Source organism: Alosa pseudoharengus, unplaced genomic scaffold, assembly GCF_046254945.1.
Source record: "Alosa pseudoharengus isolate Yale_2024_CS ecotype anadromous, Long Island Sound unplaced genomic scaffold, YU_APseudo_1.1 YU_APseudo_1.1_scf_22, whole genome shotgun sequence".
Lineage (NCBI taxonomy): Eukaryota > Metazoa > Chordata > Actinopteri > Clupeiformes > Clupeidae > Alosa > Alosa pseudoharengus.
The window spans coordinates 23,993,458-24,014,191 of NW_027468680.1; the positions used below are offsets into that span (position 1 = coordinate 23,993,458).

Here is a 20,734-nt window from a genome sequence, read left to right on the forward strand (position 1 = left end):
TGTATGCATACAGAAAAAAGCAACAGTAATTGTATGTTATACAGCAACACAAGTTACTATTACAAGTATGGCTACTACTAGAGGTCTGGCAAGACAGTTTTAGAAAAAAGGCAAAAATTAAGATAGTAGGTTAACAGATAAGACTATGTCCTGTAGGACAGATAATAATAGTAGTAAGATTAGGCATACTATTTAAATAACAGTAAGATCTTAATGTATGGAATTTATTTGGCCTACTTATTCTAATAGAAATGAATATTGCAAACAGCAATTGAATGAGCAATTTGGTCATGTAATTTAAGAATGTTGCAATATAAATTCAATATGCAGAGTGGAAATGCAATTCTAATCAATTTGAATGACTGAATTTTGAATAAAAAGCAGACAGAACATTTCATGCCTTAGCTCCCTGGTTAAGAATAGGCAGGCTAGCAGGCACTCTCAGTGGGGAGATGGGGAGCAGGAAGAGGAGGGGCTCGACTGAAGGAAAGTCAAGCATGGACTGATATGCCTGCACTGCAATTCTGCACTTTTGCACTTCAGCACTGGAAACTTTACCACAATTATTAACATTTTAAAGACTTCAGTATGGGATGTGTTTGTTCCCTGTGTCTTTCTTGCTCTATTAGCCATAATTAGCCTGAATATAACCCTATCATGGATTGCGTTTGCCAAAAAGGCTTTGCAGGCCTTGATTGGGTCACGGCACTATAGACTCTATTTTTGTGTTTATTTTCATGTTATACATGTTACTGTTATTTACCCGGTTTTTGTTATTTTGATTACATCTTACCCCATTACTGATCGAACAGACATCTACTGTAGCTTGTGTGTCAGCAGGCACTAAAACCCCACTGTTGACCTTTAGCCTTTCTGTAAATTAAGGACTTTTATTTTGACGATATCATGGCCGCTCCTGGCAGGGAAATGCTAATACTGTGATTCAGACACACCATGTTGGGAAGCGTTCTGTTCTATGCGCTATATCCATTAACTCTCGTTGTCATCAAAGTTTCAGGTAAAAACAATGGCCTGAAAAGACAACAGTGTTGATATTTTTATCTATGTATGCATTGCGGATTATTGTCATGTCAATAGTGTGACTATACTCAATGTCAATGTATGAAACAAGGAAGAAGAAGCTTGCTATTAACGTTAGCCTGTTTACTTGCTGGTTTATCCAGACGTGAATTTCAGTTGAATGCAGTACAAAAAGGATTTTGTTAGCAATCACTATTAACGTTAGTATTGTATCACTTCTAAGTAATTCGGTGACAGAATGACAATACACACAGCGTATTCAGCCCTTAAGGCGAACTTTGCTACTGGTAAATATCTAGGCTATAGCAGGAATGCAGTTAACGCTTTGTTAGCTGAGACTCTGCCTAGCTTTATCTTGCGTCGTGGACTGCACAATGCACGTGGAATTGTTTTGAAAGGTAACTGTGTTGGATATTTCACAATACTCTACATAGGCATACTCATGATGCCAATTTATTGATAGTTTCTGCAAAGGTTTCAGATGCATGCTTAGAGTAGGTTCTATACATTGTTGTAATGTCTGTGATCTTATTTGCCCCGTGTTGAAGCGTTGTGTCTAAAAAAAATGTGCTTGTTATCTCTGTGTGTCCCTGTTGATTTCCCAACAGAATCTTTGGTTAAGGCGGCTTCCTCTGTGCTCATGAATGGAAAAGAGACATGGGACACTGGCGGGCCGCGTCCACAGAAGTTGGCCAAATGTCAGTCTGCTGTGCTGGATGAGTGGCTAGGTCCAAGTGGTCTGATCCATAAAAACTCAGAGAAAACAATAGGCGATGATGAAAGTAAATGTCTTGAGGAGATGCAAGAGGAGATAATGGAGAAGAAAGCAACTCCAGTGGCCAGTGGGTGCATCCCCTGTCCCACCGATGAAGACATTTTTAGGGAGATACAGAACGAGGGGATTGGGCCAGAGACAGAAGCCAAAGTGCAGGAAGGTGTAGTTCAATCAAAAAGCCACATGTTGAACACCGACATGGTGGAGGGGGATGCGTCTCAGGAAGATGTGGAGCTGAAGGGAGAGGGGATTAGGCCAGAGACAGAAGCCAAAGTGCAGGAAGGTGTAGTTCAACCAAAAAGCCACGTGTTGAGCAGCAACAAGGAGGAGGGAGATGCGTCTCAGGAAGACGTGGAGATGAAGGAAGAGGGGATTAGGCCAGCGACAGAAGCCAAAGTGCAGGAAGGTGTAGTTCAACCAAAAAGCCACATGTTGGCTGAGGGAGATGCGTCTCAGGAAGACATAAAGAGAGAGGATGGGGGAATGACACCACCAGTTGCTCAGGGAGGAGAGTCTGCCTCAACTAATGATAACCAAGACACTGGTATAGAGGCTTATGTTGCTCAGGCAGATTTAGAAACGCATCCTCACACTGGGTCCAGTGATCCCCAGGGATGTCCCATTACGGACTGCCTGGTCATGGACCTGGGTGCCCTCCTTGCTGAGACCCAGACATGTGACAGTCTCCCCCAGTTTAAGACTGAGTCCCAACCAGAGATGGATGGGTGGCATTTCCCAGTAGGGCATGGGTTGGCAGACATGGCACACCGCCCTTACTGGCAGTTCCCAGCCATGAGCTACTATCCAGCCCTACAGGAGAACACAGAGTTTAAAGGTGTGATGTGATCATGTGCCATCATGTAGTGGAAATATTTCTTCCTGTGGTAGTGAGCTGAACATGTCTCAAGTTAACTGTATCGGTAGAATGTCTTCACCACCAAGTTCACTATCTGCCTCACACTAAGGAACAAAAGGGTCTTTTATTGATAGGGCAGCTTTACAAAAAAACAAACAAACATATACTGTAGCTACTGATTCAGACACATGGTCTTTCGTAAAAAGTATATATGTCATATATATATATATGTATGTATTTTATTTTCTCAGTACTTGCATACATCTCTGTTTAGTAATGTGGCGAGTATGGGAAGATCTGCCTGGACCCCAAGCTGAAGCAGCTGTACCTCAGATGATTGACGAAGACCCAGACACTTTGTTTAAGTTCTCCGTCATGTCCTACAATATCTTGGCTCAGGACCTACTAGTGGCAAACCCTGATCTCTACCTACACTGTTCAGATAAGGTGCTAGTCTGGAGCGCCCGTCTCAAGGGGATTATCCAGGAGATTCAAGCCTGGCGACCAGATGTGAGTACAATGTTGTACAGCGTTTCTCTGTAGTATCCCGTGTTCCTACTGCAGTGAATAATAATGTATACTGTATAGTATATACTACAGTTTTAGTTATAATGTTTAAGGAAATGGTTCTTGAAATAATATGTGAAACTTTCTTGAAAAAGTGATGTTCATTTTGTCACAGCTAGACTCTAAAGCTCAGTAATGCCGTTCATTGCTGACCTGGTACAGGATTGGAGTGATGTAATGGAACAGTCCAAAATAATTTGGTTGTGTCTAGATTCTATGTTTGCAAGAGGCTCAGGAAGACCATTTCAAGAAACAGCTCCAACCTGTCCTCAGTGACATGGGTAAGTCCAGAACACTGGGCTATTCTGGAATGATGGAATCACAGTATTAAAAATGGACAATGTTCCACATTATGCAAGTGATTTATTATTATTATTATTATTATCTATGCTTCACACGACCATGTACCATCAAACTGAATTTGAAGATGATACCAGAACCAGCTAACTTTTATTGATAATTTATGCTATGAAGTATTTTCACCATCACTTAATAACGATTAGTCTGACTTCGGTATATATAAAAAAAATTATTAAAGATTAGCTGAATGTTTTCTGAGAGTTCAAATAGTAAATCTGGTCCCAATTGTCTTGGGGTTTGAATATCATTAGCAAGGGTCGGCCCACCTCCAACTTAGAGGAAATACATAGATAGATTAGTTTTAAAAGCTGAACGTGTACTGTTAGATATTGCTATCATAGTAATTTAATAAATCAAATAATAACTACATCACCTGCATATACCATCTAGTCATTACTGCTTCATGACCAAATTGGATTAAGCTTTAAAAAGCTACAAAAGCTGAAAAAAGAACACCACACAAGCATTTTACCTTTCAGAAAAATAAGTTGATATTGTTTTTCCTACTTCCAAAGGGTACAGCTGTGTGTACAAGCGGCGGACAGGATCCAAGACAGATGGATGTGCTGTGTGCTACCAGAACAAGCGCTTCTCCCAGCTCTCTGTGAGTCTGCTGGAGCTGCGCAAGGAGAGATGTGAGCTGCTGGACCGCGACAATGTGGCTATTGTTTTATTGCTGCAGCCAATCACCTCTCAATGCCACGATGAGAGGGGCACCCCCATTTGTGTGGCCACCACCCACTTGCTGTTCAACCCCAGGAGAGGTGATATCAAGCTGGCCCAGCTGGTGCTGGTGCTAGCGGAAGTGGATAAAGTGGTGAAACGCTGCAAGGCCATGGGGCGAGACTGTGAGGTGGTTCTCTGTGGAGACTTCAACTCCCTCCCCAATATGCCACTGTACCAGTTCATCAGCACTGGACAGCTCCATTACCATGGCTTACCAGCCTGGATGGTAAGCGTCCATTTAGTAACAAAGTTTTCTTCTGCTTTTTGCAGGTTTGCCTGATTTACTTTTGCTAAACTATATTATTATTAAATAATAGTTATTATTATTTTGTATGTTCAGAAAGATCGGTGAACGGATATTTTCTGTATTCTTGGAATCTTTTACGGTCAGATATCAGGACAGGAGGACCTGTCACACCAAACTCATCCCAGAAGAGTTCTTGCTCCACTGTTGCCTAGCAGCCTCGGCATCAACGACAACTGCCAGTATGTAACTACGAGCATGGCTAAGCCACCACCGCCAGGTTAGAGTGCCACTGTGTTTGTGTTTGTTTCTCTGTAATGCTTTATCATGTCAGTGCAGGAGAGAATGTGTCTGTCTTGTGTGGTTTTAAAAGTTGTAGTATTGTGTTTGGCTAGAGGTTGATAGTGGAATTACAATTAGGCACGTTTTTAATTTAATTTACCCAGCCGTGTGAGTATTTTGGTGTTATCTTTCTTCTGCAGGAGAATTAAAGTACAATCATGACTACATGCTCAATCTACGATACAGCCAGGCAGCTTGTGTGCGGCCAAAAGACCTGGAGCACATACCTGGAGTCACAGACAATGCACCTGGTAAACACACAAACCACTCAACAGTAACGTTTCCCAGACCCTCATTGTGGGTGGATGATTATAAATGTCGAAATGAGATTACCACCAGTTACCACCAACAGTAGTAACTCAATGTCATATCCACCCATGACTTTAAAGCAACACCAAAGAGTTTTTTGTACCCTAAAACAGCGGTTCCCAAACTTTTCCTCCCGAGTACCACTGCCTACATTCCGACTCCGTACCCCCACCATCCATCCGACACATAAAAACGTAAAACACCCCCCCCCCCCACACACACACACACGTTGACAATATTTGTCCGTTTCCCAGTTTTAGGTGCGTGCATTTGGAAATGAAAACTAGCCTGCATAGTAGCCTAACTACATCCACGTACAATATCTTATAATACAGTAGGCCTACAACAACGCCTGACAAGGATGTATTCGTTTGGACAACATTAGGCTATACAGCCTAGAAAGGCTTAGGCTACCTTTAGTTTGTTAAATGTAAAGCCTAGCTTAATGTTACCTTGTCCTTGCCCATCTGAAATAACTCCTAGCTTTGCTGCTTCCCTCCTTTCTGTTTTTGTTGTTTTCAAAAACCTGTTATATCCGCGAAACTTTCCCCCCACGGACCATGGACCATCCGGCGCATTCTATTAGCTATTCCAGGCGTCATGTTTAATAAGCTGCCCTTTTTTTATGAACACATACAGAGTTTATAAATGATATCCTTTAATTTCATGTTTCCATATCATTATGACCTGATTCGAAATTATGTATTCATGAATTAATTACAAAAGATTTAAAATTTTCATTTTAACACCTGTCCGCCATAGCCCTTTTCATCTCGCGTACCCCCTAGAAGCAGCTCGCGTACCACCGGGGGTACGCGTACCAGTTTGGGAATCCCTGCCCTAAAATAATGTTTCCAAAATCATTTCAGTGGTTCATCAACTCGTAACAGGGTGAACGGCACTTCTGCATTCGCTTCACAACCCTCTATCGGCTATAACCGCACTATGCAAGTTTGCCAGATCGGGTAGCGGACCTGTAGTTCGATGGAATGAGACATAAGAAACTACAAATTTGACTTGCTTCTGATGTCACAACACATCATACTTTCATGAAATCATGCAACATACTCTATCTTGTCTGTGGACATCGTTATTTTCAAAGCCGGTGCTGGATAAACAAATAGCATGCATGCGACAGGAAAAGTGCTTGTGTTGCTTTAAAGACTCCCAATCACAAGACAGAAAGTTGTGTTATAATCATAATCATGGTCTCTTCCGTGGTGTTATCACAGACTCTTAAATGGTGTGAGTCTTTATTGCCAGTTACTTTTCTCCTCCTTTTTCCTTCTAGATCAACATGAAAAGCAGCCATGTGCTCTAATGTAAGTATAAAATGTTTGAAAGTTCACTGACATCAGATATGTACCCTGAAACCAAAGATTTTGTAGAACATCAACTGTCTGTGCTGAAATGCTGAAAGTTCATTTTCTGCTGCATTTTCAGGTTCCGAAACACAATCTGCCACTGTCTGAACTTGAATTCTGCCTATAGTCATATAATCACTGGAACAGACAGGCCTGAGGTGACGACAGTACACTCCAGTGCTGGAGCAACAGTCGATTATATCTTCTACACCGCAAGAAGTGAACATAGCCGAAGCCAAACAGGTCAGGCTGACTGCTCCAGGAGGAAAACTTTCATACTGAAACCCATGCTATTTTTTTAGTTTAAAAAAAGCTTCCGTTCAAAGTATAACCATGTGTTTTATCAAGACATTGGAAATGGTTCAGAAGTTAAATGTCTGTTAACAGATTGATCATTATTTCTATTGCATTTTTTGTTCACATAGACAAAGGAGCGCATGGAGGCCTGGAGCTGATAGGAAGACTGTCTCTGCTGTCCGAGGCAGACCTGTGGTCTTTGAGAGGTCTGCCCAATGAGATCTTTACCTCTGACCATCTCAGCCTATTGGTCAAATTTCAGCTGCGCATCAGCCCACTCTGATGTCACACAGAGAGGGATTGTTATGTGACTGTGGTTGGCCATCAACACAGGAAATGTATAGATTAATGGCCTTAATGGACAATGGACATGCACCACATTTTATACGTCATGGCATCATGATGGGTTCTGCATATTTCCAGTTCAAGTCGGATGTTGAGACACATCCTGTTAAGATTTCATCACAGTCTGTCCATATGTTTGTGTTCAGGCTGCATTCAGAAATGTACATAATTTCATCAAGAGACATTTTCCATCCAGTTCGATGGGTTTTTTTTTTGTTCCTTTTTAACACAATTTTAGAGTTGAGTTGAAAACTTCAGAATTTTATATTTGCAGAGGTTATTTGGAATATAGCTTAAGGAAATGTTGAATTGGCTCATCAATTTGATAACCATTATTACATCAATGGAGCAGACTTCTGTTGCAGAATTTACATTCTAAACTTTTGCACTCCAAGGCATCAATGTCAATTTAAAATATTTATATAATGAAGATACAGACTTTCTATTTCAGATTGTATGAACCTCATGAAAGCAATATTGAAGTGATTTTCTGACTTCTGAGCCACCCTGATGTTTTGCGGCAAAAGGATTTTCTTTGTTTTATCAATGGAAATAATTTGTTAATAAACATGTCATTTTCTAAGAAATCTGCACCATTCCTTTTGGACAGCCTAAGAGGATGATCGACTTTGAGGTTAGCTAGTAATTTATAACATCCAATGAGATACTTTCAGACATAATGTATGGCAAACACAGATCAGTAGACAACCCCTTGTGATAGTATATCAGTTGTGATATTAGTCACTCTATGATTGCTTATATCAGACATTGTCATTACTGGAGATTGTATCGTGGGAGATTATTAGATGCACTTATTGTGCAGGTACAGGTGTATGTTTCAAATTCTTTCACATGTTTGGCTTAAACGGGAAAAAATTTAGTCAATAACAAAGAAACACATGTCAATTCAATATTACAATTCTATTTTGATCCACTACAGGAATCTTAACAGCACAGTGTGAAGACACTTCAATAGAATACAACTGAAAAACTGTCCAATGGAAAAACATTGTATAAAGTGGTTAAAATGAGTAAATCTGACTTTATTCATGTCTTCTAATAGCATCGCTCTTATGCTAGTCACAGGCTGGCAGGATGCTGTTGTCAGTCTGGTGCAATGTACTAGTTATAGGGACGGCAGAAAAACAACACAACGCATCAGATTGCTTCATGATACTTGTCTGCTCAAGGGCTAAGGTGGTCTCTAGTCTTTGGAGACGTATGACAGAGGAAAGGCATTTGTCATTATTATCTGAAGAAATACACAAACAATTACGTGAACAATTGTGCCACCATCTCACAGGAAATATGCTTTGAATGCTTTCCCCTAAGCAAAGTGGCAAATGTTAACATTTCTGATTGTCCTTTTGTTAATTGACAATAATGTAACATTTTCCACATAGCAATAGGCTTAGAATCTAGTCATCGGTATATCTGTGGTGTAACGCAAATGTTAGAGCATGCAAAACCTCTTTGTGAGTACTCTTCTCTTCTTTTTGGTACTTTGGTAATTAATTTGATTAGTTGGTTTGAGTTGGCCGGTCACATCAACAATTCCCATGGAAAACAAATCGATCCAGCCATGCAAAACTTAAAAGGGTACTTAAAATAGCTGCTTAGTACATGGTAATAAACATTTTACCTTTAATCGGGGTTATTACAGGTATTGGATACCACTGAGTACTGTTGATAAAGGACTGAAAGTAAAATTTCAGATGGCATCATGAATTGGAATTCAGTTTTGAGTCAGATTTCCCACTTCAAAGGTCTCCCAGAACAATTATTGTTGTACTTTACCCTTCCCCCATCGGCACGCTATCACGTACTTTGACCTGGGACACCTCTGTTCGAGATTTATCAAGGTTGGAGCTAGCATTCTCACTGGACTGTAGTGGTGTAGCTCAGGTCAGAAGGGTTCATTCACATAAACATAACCCAAATCCAAGGGAGCTACAATTTGTCAAGTCTCTTAACAACTGGATCTCAATTCATGTAGCCATGTAAAATGTATTTCAGCCATTTAAAATCGATATGTAATGAGCCCTACTAGCCAATAGGGGCGAACTCTGCCTTTTGCCAATCTGGCTGGATTCCTTGAACATTCTGGACGGAATCTGCCAAGCCCTAGATGAAATGGCAGGGAGGACTGGCTCATTATGTCACTACGATATACAGTGCGGAACTTAAACAGAGTCTAGTACATGAAACTTTTGAGTGCAGTAGACAGTGCACTGGAGAGAGGCAAAACATGTCCGATAGCATTGACAGGTGTCTGCATGACTACATAGATCTGCAACAAGGAGGCATATCTGGAATTCTGCTGTCTTGGCTTCCAACATGAGACCATATCACTGAAGGTGAACGTTGTGACAAGGATTCAAAGGCACTAGGTATGTGATATGGAAACATGTATCTCCAAAATGTCGGAAGCTTTCTAACAGGTCTAAAGGCTATAGGTACAATATGATGAGTAAAAAAGAATATAAGAGGTACAGAGAACGTTCATCATCGGACGTTCTGGCCACTGTGGCATCATGCAGATGCTAGTTTTTTTCCAGGGGACAAGAGTACAGAACCTTCGGAAAAGCTTAAAGACAGCAAAACGTCACACTCATGATAATCACGCAAACCCTGTGTACTTGAAAGACATGTCTTTTCTGTATTGTCTTAAAATTAGTCCCATGGTGGTCAGCATGTACGACCAAATACTCAGTTGATTGTTTAAAAAAACAATCCAACAGTTCTATCAACTGCACAATCAACTGTATAAGAGTAAAAAAAAGTAGAAAAATCAGTGGTATCCACTTGTAGCAGAAGAAGCACATCCTCTCCAGATTACACCCTAATCTGGTATCCATTCATGTCAGATGGAGGTTTAGGTTCAAGAGTCTTCTTTTCCCCTGACGGCCTGCAACAAAGACATAACAACAACAAATAAGTATTATGTTGAAGTTGATTTCATTATAAATATATAAAATCCCTCCTATGAAACAACAACAACAACACATTACATTTATATAGCATATCTGTTCAACATGCACTTAGTTCATTAAGCGCTCGATATGCGTTAACGATCTGTACAGTATAGTATTGTTTTATTTTCATTAGGCTGTTGATTAATTTGACATTGTTGTTCATTGATATTCTCCTTAATGTAGTCTTACCATGATATTGTTATTATATTATTGATTACATGGATATTATTGTTTATTATTACTATTTTCCCTCATTTCCATTGTTTATTTCATTAGGCTATTGACTGAATTGACACTGTTGTTTATTATTGCTATTCTCCTTATTATAGTCTGACCAACATGAAGAACATGTCAGTTATTATTAGCTCCTCTTCATTTATTTGAATTATTTGTGCACACCATCCTGCTATAAGATAAATGTAGTAAGTCTTCTTCTATAATGTGTTGAGTTTCAGAACGTACAGGACGGGAAACAAAGGCCATTCATACACACAGAAATGTAGAGCTGATTGCTCCTCTTGGATTCTTTGCATTCCATGACGTGAATGCAGTACGGCTGTATATGAATAGACGCTGCTGTCCAAACAATTCTAAATACATTTCCAACTACCGACAGGGTTATTTCAAAAGCATAGTCAGACTATAGTTCCCAGGCCCTTTTAGACCACAAAAGACATTTGGGTACACAGATTTGATAGTGAGTAATATAATAACTTCTTCCTACAAAACCCTGTGATGACCAGTATATTTAACATCCAAACATCTGGTACACAAATAGCAACTTGGAGAGGAATCAAATACATGATACATCAACAAGAGATTGCTGCCACAAAGGCTAATAGCACAAAGGGCCTGGGGAAAAGGGTAGCCACAAAACACTCAGCACTCAATTATTCTACCTAAAATACAGGATAAAATCTTCAATCCCCAATTCTAATAAATAAAATCTTTCGGTCCATATTGATGCAGCCTTTGAAATACTCCTGTTTATGGCTACTTCTGTAGTGTGCATTAGTTCTTATCATTGCAGACTTAATGCAACGTGAACACGAAGGAAAAAGGGCTGAGTCAGTGGCACCCTACCGTCTATCGCTGCGGCTATTCCGGCGCATGGGGCTGCCCGGGTTGCGTAGTGGGGAGCCAGTGTCTTTCTTCCTGTCTTTGGTGGGGGAGGGGGGGATCGCCTTTCCAATCTGGGAAAACAGATTGCATTGTCATTAAAATACATATCACGCATCATCAGTGAAGCGATATCAATACGCAGTGCATGGAAGTAAGTGGTTTTATCAACTCTTCACTTACAACATTCTCTTTGATGAATACCCTTAACAAATGTTTTTTTTTTCTTTGTCTAATGTAACTGAATGTTTGTCAAATTCATAAACACACTTCTTAAATAGAAAGCAAACAGTTGTTTGTACCTTTGCACAAGTATCCTAAAATATGCTAACTAGCAAAACAGCTACATGTTCTTTACATGTTTTCAAAATTAGCCATGAATTTTATAAATCAGCTTCACTATTGTGTCACTTTTCAGGACCACACGAACAAGAACATTACTGGAAAGGACATATCAGCATCTAAGCACATGACTTTTGCTAAATCACATGTGAGATACATGAAGTGGCCAGCAGATGTCCCCATCTACAGGGCCCTTAATGGACCAGTTGATAACAAAGAACACCTTTGAGTAAACCAACCTTTGAGTAAACCAATCAAAATGTCAGAGTTGTTTTGCTACTTGGCTGGCTGTTTAAGAGTGAAAAAACCACTGACGGCACACAAATAATTGAATTCTTATTGGTTCCCAAAGTGAGAAATGCTACCACAGGGCAGGAAAGCCAGCCCTTCACCTGAGGGTTTGACCCTGTGAAAAAAAACACAATCTCCTGCAGTCAGAAAGCACCTAAAGAGTAAAAGTGCCCTTAGCAACTTGCCAACACTATGGACTCAAGAACATAAACTCCAACAAGGTCATTCATCCAAATTGAACACACTGAAATATCTGGTGAGGAGAGCACAATTCATGCTCCTGACCGAAGCTCACCTTCAGCCTCATGTCACGCGTGTGTCTCTCCAGCTCCCTCCTCAGCTCCTCCTTGGACAGCTTGTCCACGTCCAGGACAGAATGCTTCCACTCAATCTGCTCCACACTATGAGGGTCATGTGACACATACTGACCAATCTTCACTTTACGCAGCGTGTGCCAGTAGCCTTGATATGCGCCCTGGAACTCCTGCACCAAGTCGGCCAGCGTACGGAACTCCAGTGGTTTATACATGAGGTCCTCCCGTCGGCTGATGCCGAGCGCCCCAAAGCGTCCGCCGCTGTGGATGCCGAGCACGATGTGACGGAAGTGGCTCCCTGAGAACTGAGTTTTAAAGCTGAGAGGAAAGCGTTCCACCGTGGCCATACAGTTGGTGAGGTAACTGACAACACCTGGGTTAAGGACAACGTTTCTGTAGGTCATGGGGGGCATTCCAAGCAAATAGATACCTGACTCCATCCATTAAGTGATCTGTCTTCACAGTCACTTTATGTTAGGCATGCTCTTGTTATTTTTGAAACAGAAAAACTAGAGCATCCTTTCATTAAAAAATAAACCAAGGGGTGCAAACGTCATTTTTGAGGACTAAAGACAAAAACCTCTTGCATTACAATCAGTGGAGATTTGGTGGTCATGTGTTATACTAGGCTGTATTGCTAAAATGTCCTAAAACATCAAACTTCCTTGCATCTAAAGCAAGGGATTTCTGTGTGCCCATGTGTCTGTCAGTTTGTTCATATATAGCTTGAAAGATAGATAGACAGATAGATAGAAACTTTATTCGATATTTTGGAAAACAACATAAATATCTGCTTCTCATGTGCATTCTTACAAAGATATCAAGGATAATGCATAAAGTTAAAAAGCTTATTTCCATTGCGGTCCTCAATGGGTGGGGTGAAGGGGAGGGGACAAAGCAGAACTATGACGGCAATAAATATCACCTGGCATGAGTGTGAAGTGTGTTTGGATGTTTAAATATCACCTAGCATGAGTGTGAAGTGTGTTTGGATGTTTAAGTATCACCTAGCATGAGTGTGAAGTGTGTTTGGATGTTAACATTTTAAGTATATACTGTATACTCTTTTGATCCTGTGAGGGAAATTTGGTCTCTGCATTTATCCCAATCCGTGAATTAGTGAAACACACTCAGCACACAGGGGAAGCACACACTAATCTCACGGCTAATTCAGCGGCGCTTGGGGAGCAGTGAGGGGTTAGGTGCCTTGCTCAAGGGCACTTCAGCCGTTCCTACTGGTCAGGGTTCAAACCGGCAATCCTCCAGTTGCAAGTCCGAAGCGCTAACCGGGAGGCCACGGCTGCCCCTAAATATCACTTAGCATGAGTGTTTTGGATGTTTATGTTTATGGTATTTGGCAGCAGACACAGAAAGCGACGTATAGTATATGAATGAGTTGGATATGACGTAAAAAGCCCATTCAAAGTGATTTGTCTGTGCACACATCATCATAAAGCTTAAGTCTAACTACAATATCATTGTAATTCCATTTATAGTCGAGTCTCTCTCCAAATGACCTACTTTCAGTGATGTTCCACGCCATACAAGTGATGTCATTTTTCAATATAGCATTATGTTCATGCTGTCAGAGGGTTTACAATATCCCTCAGAAATGGGTTTGTACAAACAAAAAGTCTAAATCTCACAAGTCTGTCTGATCACTTAATACTTTGTTTTTCTGACTTACATTATGGAACAGCAGGGTGCTGTATTTTACTAGCACAATCCATCAACAAAACTGCACAATTACAGTTACTGCAGATCAATCTAAACTACTTACAATGCATGAAAAAACCTTGTATGAGGTATGAAGGTTGCTAGGCGATGCCGTGGTGCTGCTGTTGTGGCGACCAGCTGATTTCTGGCATAGTTTTGTTTGTCTATTGTTTGTTTTTACTCAATGTTGTTGTTTTTAAGTCAGTGTTTCATGTTCTTTCATATCTGCATTTAAAAGTGAATGAACATACAGTACATTGTTGCTATGAACCTCCAGACTTTTTACAGTACTAGCCCACTTTATTCATTGGAGTAACAAGGATGCCACCATGAGCTTCCTTGGCGTGGGCCGAGGCGTCTCTGCGGAAGCCCTACTACGGAAGTGTCTCTGGCCATCTACAGACAGGATATCCTGCTGGAGCTCTCCAAACTCCAAATATAACCTAGGAGACGTGCAATAGAGAAGGCAACAGAAAACGAGCATTCACAGAAACAATGCTGAACAATGTTTCGATAAAGGCAAAAAAAAACTGGTTAAATACAGAGGCAACGTTTGCCATTCATTCTAGGAACACTGCCACAAGCCAAGACAAAGCAAATTTGGTCATTCTGACCACATAGCAAGGAGTGTACAGCAAACCCTGTGCCACCACACCTGTCTCTAATTCATTAGGCTACCAGTCGCTGTGCCACCACACCTGTCTCTAATTCATTAGGCTACCAGTCGCTGGACACTAACTCCTGCAGCCAGTTGTCATGTCACTCTTGTATTGTCTTGTACCGTCTCTGCCATATCTTGTCGGACATGTGCTGTTTTTACACGTCCTGTTGTAGCCTATACGTTACTATGCCTGATTTCTTTGGAATTGCTACTCAGGGATAAATAATGTTTTGAATTGGAATTTAATTGTAAACACCAACAGACCAATTGACACAGATTGCAGCTTGCTAGCATGCAAACTAATATTTCTGGCACGATGTGAGAGCTGTTCTTCCATGGGTGTTCCATCTCAGACCACTGACATTCATAAGGTTGGTTTCCTGTACATGGATTAAGCCTAGAATTAGACTAAATGAAAATGTTCAACTCCATTGAAAAAAGCATTTAGTGAAGGACCAGACTTAATTCATGTGAAGGAAAGCCATCCATGGTCCACAGCCTGGATGGCTAGACAGAAGTAATGGTGTGTTATGGTGTGATCTGGTGTGTGATTGTGTGACTAAGTTAACAAAGTGGATTGACTTATTGATAAGATATCAAACTAAAGATATGTAGCGTAGTTGTCCATACGTTGGAGTGATATGTTTAAAAATATATACATTTTTACTAATATCACAATACTTAGTATTTAACAGTTATACTTAATCTGACTAAAGCCTTATAGTCAGACAGCACCAAACCACAGTAACCTGCTCATCACTTTGTTCAGTTGAACTCCAAACCTATATGATAAGGATACATTCCAAGGATCACAGCTTCCAGACATTTGATTGGTAGGGCTTCTCTGGTCATCTCCTTTGCGATATCCATCAACCTAGAAAGAAAGTTTGAAAAACACACCAATGAGGCTTTGTGTTTTAACCCCCAGGAGTATGGAGCTAGATTCAGGAATGTTGGTGGTTCTGATAGGCTCTGCTATTTTGAAATTGAAAATGCAATTTAAATGCAATAACATAGAATGCTGCTAAATGGATTAAACATTTTGAGAATACTCTGTTCTTCCATAAACGTTCTGGAAGTTCCTGGGGTCTTCCAATTCCTGCTCCATCAACAGGTTGACCGCTCTCTAATGGGCGGTCTGTAAAATGCCAGTCCAGTGAGACACAATGGCTATGGAGATAGCAGATGCCCTGTGTGGCGTTACCCTGAGACTTTTTAGGAACTGAAAAACAGATTTCAGCGAGCCAAAAAAACAACATGCCCTGTTTTTGTATGGACCTAGTTGAAAGCCCTCAACTATGACTTGTTCTAGGTAGGGTGTCAGCAATGGTCTCTGTCCCCTAAAAGAACTCTAAGAAACCCATGTACAGAGTAAAGGTGAACACACACCTGACTGCAATGCATTCACCAGGGAACACCTTTTCATTTTAAATTTTATCTTGGCTTCACAGAACACTATTCAGTTAACAGTCATAAGCAATCATCAACTCGTGAATCATTTTTAATTATCATACAGAAGAGTAATTAGCCTACATAAATTTGGTTAAATCAAGTAAGTCTACTGATATCTTCAAGCACTTAGATGAGAGGCAGCAGCCTCTATTTAATCCTTTAAAAAAATGTAAAAATGTAAAAAGGGGTGGGCTGATGTAACTGACAATGCTTTAGCTAAGGCCTGTATTGTAAGGCTAGGTATTGGGCAGACATATTCACCAAAATAACAATCTCAACAGTAATACTAGCTGTTGTACTACCACACCTAATGCAAAAAGTAGTCTGACTAGTTTTTCAATGTAAGAGCGTCTAAAGTCAGTTAGACACAGCTATCTTGTGACAAGATCAGCCTGCTACTCACATTTTCTAACACAACCATGACAAACGTGACACAAGTGTGACACTTAATAGTTCTATCTTTTGAGATCACATTTCTGCGTACGGTAAATTATTTTACGCTGCTAAATGAAGCCTCACAGCTAGCTTGCAATGGAGCAGGCTAGTTCAGCAGTATACATTACCTTAGTTACTAAGCAGGGAATCCACTGCAATGGTGGAGCAAGCTAATTCAGCAGTATACATTACCTCATTTACTAAGCAGGGAATCCACTGCAATGGTGGAGCAGGCTAGTTCAGCAGTATACATTACCTCAGCTACTAAGCAGAGAATCCACTGCAATGGACTCTCACTTCATGACACTCATCAGAATAAACCAGGATTTTATCTTTACCTCAGTGTTTCCCACAGAATTTAATTCTATTTGTGGTGGTTGGTTTGCAGAATTAACTTGAATGCAACATTTTTAAACAAATTAGCGCAGCGGGGTCATGATGCTAACCAGCTTTAATCACAATTTAGTACAACCTGTTAAATCATTGTGTGGTAGTCAATGTTGATATTGTGGTGGGCCGCCACAACTGTACCTGTTTTGAATGAACCCCCCACCCCTTTTTTTTCTTTTGTAATATTTACAAATTCAAAAATATCAAAACAAAGACTCCGAACCATTTATAATTCTTAACCAATGTAATAGACCTATATCTGGTCATTCTAGTAATTCTGGCACAAAGCTCCCCATGCTGTTATTACTATCTGCAAAACTTCACATTTGATCTGTCTGTCTGAAATATAAAATCTCCAGAACTCTCAAGAACTTTCTCCTTGCTGTCAGTGGATTGGTTAAATCAGCTTTTATAGACTCCATGTAAGCTTGATATATATAAGTCTGATAACACAATTATGCGTACTTACGCTGTGAGAGGCCTGCTTTTCTTGATTTCAAAGAACTGTGTTCCAGTGTGATTGTACCTGGAAAACACTGTTAAGTGTACAACAAAACACCAATGCTTTGAACAAAAGTGTTGATTGATATATTAATGTGTAATTGCATGGTTTGCTAGACTTTAGGCAATAATTTGATACAGCAATGTTGATACTCTTTCACTAAAACAATATAGTATAATAATGTGACCCAGTGACCTAGATTCTACCAGTTGTAACTTTGTATATGAAATACCCACCAATTTACAATTCCTACTTAAGGTGCTGGTAGTATACATTTTGCATGGATGCAAGCATGTCATGAAATATTAATGTTTAGTAAATATTTCAGGGGTCACTAGTAGCCTGGTAACATCTTCACATCTTGGTAGCTTCATTTCTAGCCTTTAGTGCTATGCAGGCTAATCTCTGAAAAACAAGACTTTTAAACCAACATGTCAAGCATCATCTGGTGCTGTTTAATACAGCATTCTGATTATTGTAGACAAATATTGTAAAAATAAAACATGACAGTGTGGCTACCACATGGCTATCCATTTACTTGACGCTATGCAGTATAATATTTCATCTAGTTAGAAGGATACTGCAAGTCCCTGATGTATCTCTGTATGGCTTCCAGGCGCTGGGGGATGCTGTTGGTTGGCTGGTATGTAGGCACGCTTGGTGTTGGAATCTGCCAAGTGAGCAGAAAGGCATGGCTGATGAGCTGCCCTACAATTCTTCACATTCAAAGTCCCTGGGCTTTTTTTTTTCACAAGGAGTCAGACAAGGCTACCTGCTGAATATGGCCAAACTGTGCATAACAGACAGCAATACAGTGACATACATACACATACTTTTGATTGCACAAACGTTCATATTAAAAAAACAACTAGATTTAGACCACTTCAGCTAGGCTCAGAGAATAAGGAATCTGTGTCAGATATAATCCGTTAAGCTACTGCTTTTAAAAGCTTAAAGACTTTACACTGTTAGAACTGTTACAAAATGCACCTTCTATTTCCTCACTCTCAAAATAATATGGGAATTGTTTTGTTTTTTTATCAGAGGGTGCCACAAATTCAAGTGCTTTTATAGAGTGAGTATTTTACTGAGTGATGCAGTAACCTATTTCTCCCATAAACGGTTACCTGTTGACTATATCAACTTGTGTTTATTTGTTAGAAATTGATGCTACTTCCTAACGTCCTATTCCATTTGGCTAACGGAATAATGTAATGTAAACAAAAAACAAACCTACCTTAGGCAGGTCAATGGCTCCACGTATCCTCTTTGCCACTGCATCGCCGTCCGGGTGTATACGGGTAACGTGCCTCCACATTCGCTCCCAAGTCTCGTCATTAACTGGCAGTCCACTCCGGTTCACGAAAAATGGGACTCCTCCATCCCGTAAATCTTCGTCTCCCTCGTCCTCTTGCTCTTCCTCTCTCTCCTCGTCACATCCCAAACTTGCCGTGGACCGCAACATTGTTCCCACTGTTCTGAACTGTTGTCTTGGTTCAAACTTGGCACAGAGGTGTCGCGCACTTTGCTACTTAACGTTAGTCCGTTGAATTCTGATGGACACTCCCGCAGCAGGTGACAGACGCCGACAGTTCATGACATTACCGATGTCGGTCAACCTGGAATCACGTCAACCACTGTTTATCAAGATGCAACGCCAAAGGCACGCACAAACTGAGTTATAAAGCAGTCTCGCTGGTAGAGAAGTCTGGTTGACCATGCACCGCACAATGCCTTTATTTATGATGGCCTAGCAGACTCGGAACATGTTAACGAAGCCTTCTGACTTGGGAGCACTCAACGACCGAAGACACCTCGGTCTTGCTCTATTGTCTTCGTTTAATCCAAGATGCGTAGAAATCGCAAAAGGTTACGATTCTTGACATCCACAAAATGTTGACCGAGTAACGTTATCCTTAGCGAACGCCGCGTTAACGTGTGGCTCTAACGTTAACGTCAATGTGGGTTTCAAACTAACGTTAAGGCAAGGAGCGACTTCAACACATTTACGTTACGAAAGTAAACTAGTTCATATTCTTTTTTTTAGTTAGCGTTAGCTATTAACATTAGAAGTCGTTGACTCCAAAGAGAATAAATTCAGTCAGACATAACGTCATAGGCTATCGTTAAATGTCCTCTTGGTTCACAGGCATTCAGGTTATAACCTACCGTTAGCCAACAGCTAGCTTATCAGCTAACTACAGAAAACAATTTGCTCAACTAAGTAGTCTAAAGCTCAATTTCACTAAAGCGATATTTCTGGCCACAGAACATCTTCCAATCGATAAATGCTCGCCGCGCACGATGAACCGACAATGCTGGCCACTGCCCAGAGATGATTGAAAACAATGACTGAATGCCACAGATCACCCATACCCGGCATCTACCGTTAGCTAACGACAACTTCACGATATAACATAGCAACTGATTAAAATACCTAATGTTACCAGCTAGTGAGGCGGTCCGTTATTGTCATAAATGAAATTCCCTTGCATTCTCTCCGTAACGCCCTTTCCTAATGTTAACTCAGATTATCTTCTTGTGACACCAAACTGTGCCGCTTATCAACCAATCCAGACTTTTTGGCCAAGCTTTACGCATTACATATTTCCTACATGTGCGCATGCTCAGTGACAGGCCAGCTTGTCCACCCTGTGGCTGAGTAGCCAACGCTACTGCATATGTGCCATGCCATATGGAATGCACTAAACAGACATTCCAGTTTATATTGTCTGTGTGCATACTCTGTTGTCTTCTGTACTATATATTGCGCTTATTTTATGTAGGTTACCGTATGCCAGTCATCTGAATAGGCTGGTATGTAGCCATTAGGACCTGAGATCTGAGTTTTTTTTTTTTTTTTTTAAGATGGCGCAATGAACGAGCTTATTCAGTTTGCGACCTAAAATTGGTCTGCAAAACCAAAACCACAAGACCACTGCTCAGACTCATGGGCTCAAACACGTAGACTACATTTCATCCCTCAGCCCAAACACCAACAGTTTTACTTAATTAACTATTTTAAAATGATGCTGGCATTGGCACACAATGGAATTTAATTAGATGTATGTGGTAAGTTGACCTTTTTAACCAGCAGGTCTTTTCTGGGTTTGGTTTTCAGAATGCCATTCTGATGTCATACTGAGTAGGCTATTTAGTTTGTTTAGTTTGTTATATGTTTGTTTATTCAGTAGAAAATGCATATTCTCACAAATGTGGTGCCAAATTATATCAACACATCTGTAGATCTTCTAGCCAAGCAGGAAAACTCCTGCTGGAAATTAACAATCCAAAGCTGTAAAAGGGTGACC

General features: G+C 40.5%; 2 protein-coding genes across 3 annotated transcripts; one reads left to right on the forward strand and one right to left on the reverse strand.

The window, feature by feature from the left end:
- The first annotated feature begins 1,080 nt into the window (after positions 1-1,080).
- angel1 (angel homolog 1 (Drosophila)) lies at positions 1,081-7,882 on the forward strand. Of its 2 annotated transcripts, none has more exons than XM_076299405.1 (10): positions 1,081-1,439; positions 1,650-2,651; positions 2,947-3,182; positions 3,451-3,520; positions 4,115-4,551; positions 4,717-4,849; positions 5,052-5,162; positions 6,512-6,542; positions 6,664-6,827; positions 7,010-7,882. In XM_076299405.1, exons 1-10 carry the CDS (start codon positions 1,280-1,282, stop codon positions 7,162-7,164), a joined length of 2,499 nt encoding a protein of 832 aa, XP_076155520.1. In that variant the 5' UTR covers positions 1,081-1,279; the 3' UTR covers positions 7,165-7,882. The 2 variants fall into 2 exon arrangements, with proteins under 2 accessions (XP_076155520.1, XP_076155521.1); XM_076299406.1 differs by having other exon boundaries at positions 1,084-1,439; positions 1,650-1,883; positions 7,010-7,874.
- A 366-nt stretch (positions 7,883-8,248) lies between these two features.
- Positions 8,249-19,994, reverse strand: vash1 (vasohibin 1). The gene is made up of 7 exons (XM_076299408.1): positions 18,661-19,994; positions 18,005-18,093; positions 17,391-17,447; positions 15,444-15,518; positions 12,249-12,630; positions 11,285-11,394; positions 8,249-10,134 (listed from the first exon to the last, which is right to left on the reverse strand). The coding sequence occupies exons 1-7, from the start codon at positions 18,886-18,888 to the stop codon at positions 10,062-10,064; spliced, it is 1,014 nt and encodes a 337-aa protein (XP_076155523.1). The 5' UTR covers positions 18,889-19,994; the 3' UTR covers positions 8,249-10,061.
- Positions 19,995-20,734: the final 740 nt, after the last annotated feature.

What these genes read in the sequence shown, in the direction of transcription:
- angel1 (XM_076299405.1), top strand. Translation starts at nt 1,280, where the DNA reads ATGACAATACACACAGCGTATTCAGCCCTTAAGGCGAACTTTGCTACT. An exon ending in ACCTGTCCTCAGTGACATGG is followed by an intron (nt 3,521 to 4,114) that starts GTAAGTCCAGAA and finishes CTACTTCCAAAG; the next exon opens with GGTACAGCTGTGTGTACAAG. An exon ending in ACATAGCCGAAGCCAAACAG is followed by an intron (nt 6,828 to 7,009) that starts GTCAGGCTGACT and finishes TTGTTCACATAG; the next exon opens with ACAAAGGAGCGCATGGAGGC.
- vash1 (XM_076299408.1), bottom strand. Translation starts at nt 18,888, where the DNA reads ATGTTGCGGTCCACGGCAAGTTTGGGATGTGACGAGGAGAGAGAGGAA. An exon ending in GAGCCATTGACCTGCCTAAG is followed by an intron (nt 18,094 to 18,660) that starts GTAGGTTTGTTT and finishes CTCACTTGGCAG; the next exon opens with ATTCCAACACCAAGCGTGCC. An exon ending in AGATACATCAGGGACTTGCA is followed by an intron (nt 17,448 to 18,004) that starts GTATCCTTCTAA and finishes AGTGTTTTCCAG; the next exon opens with GTACAATCACACTGGAACAC.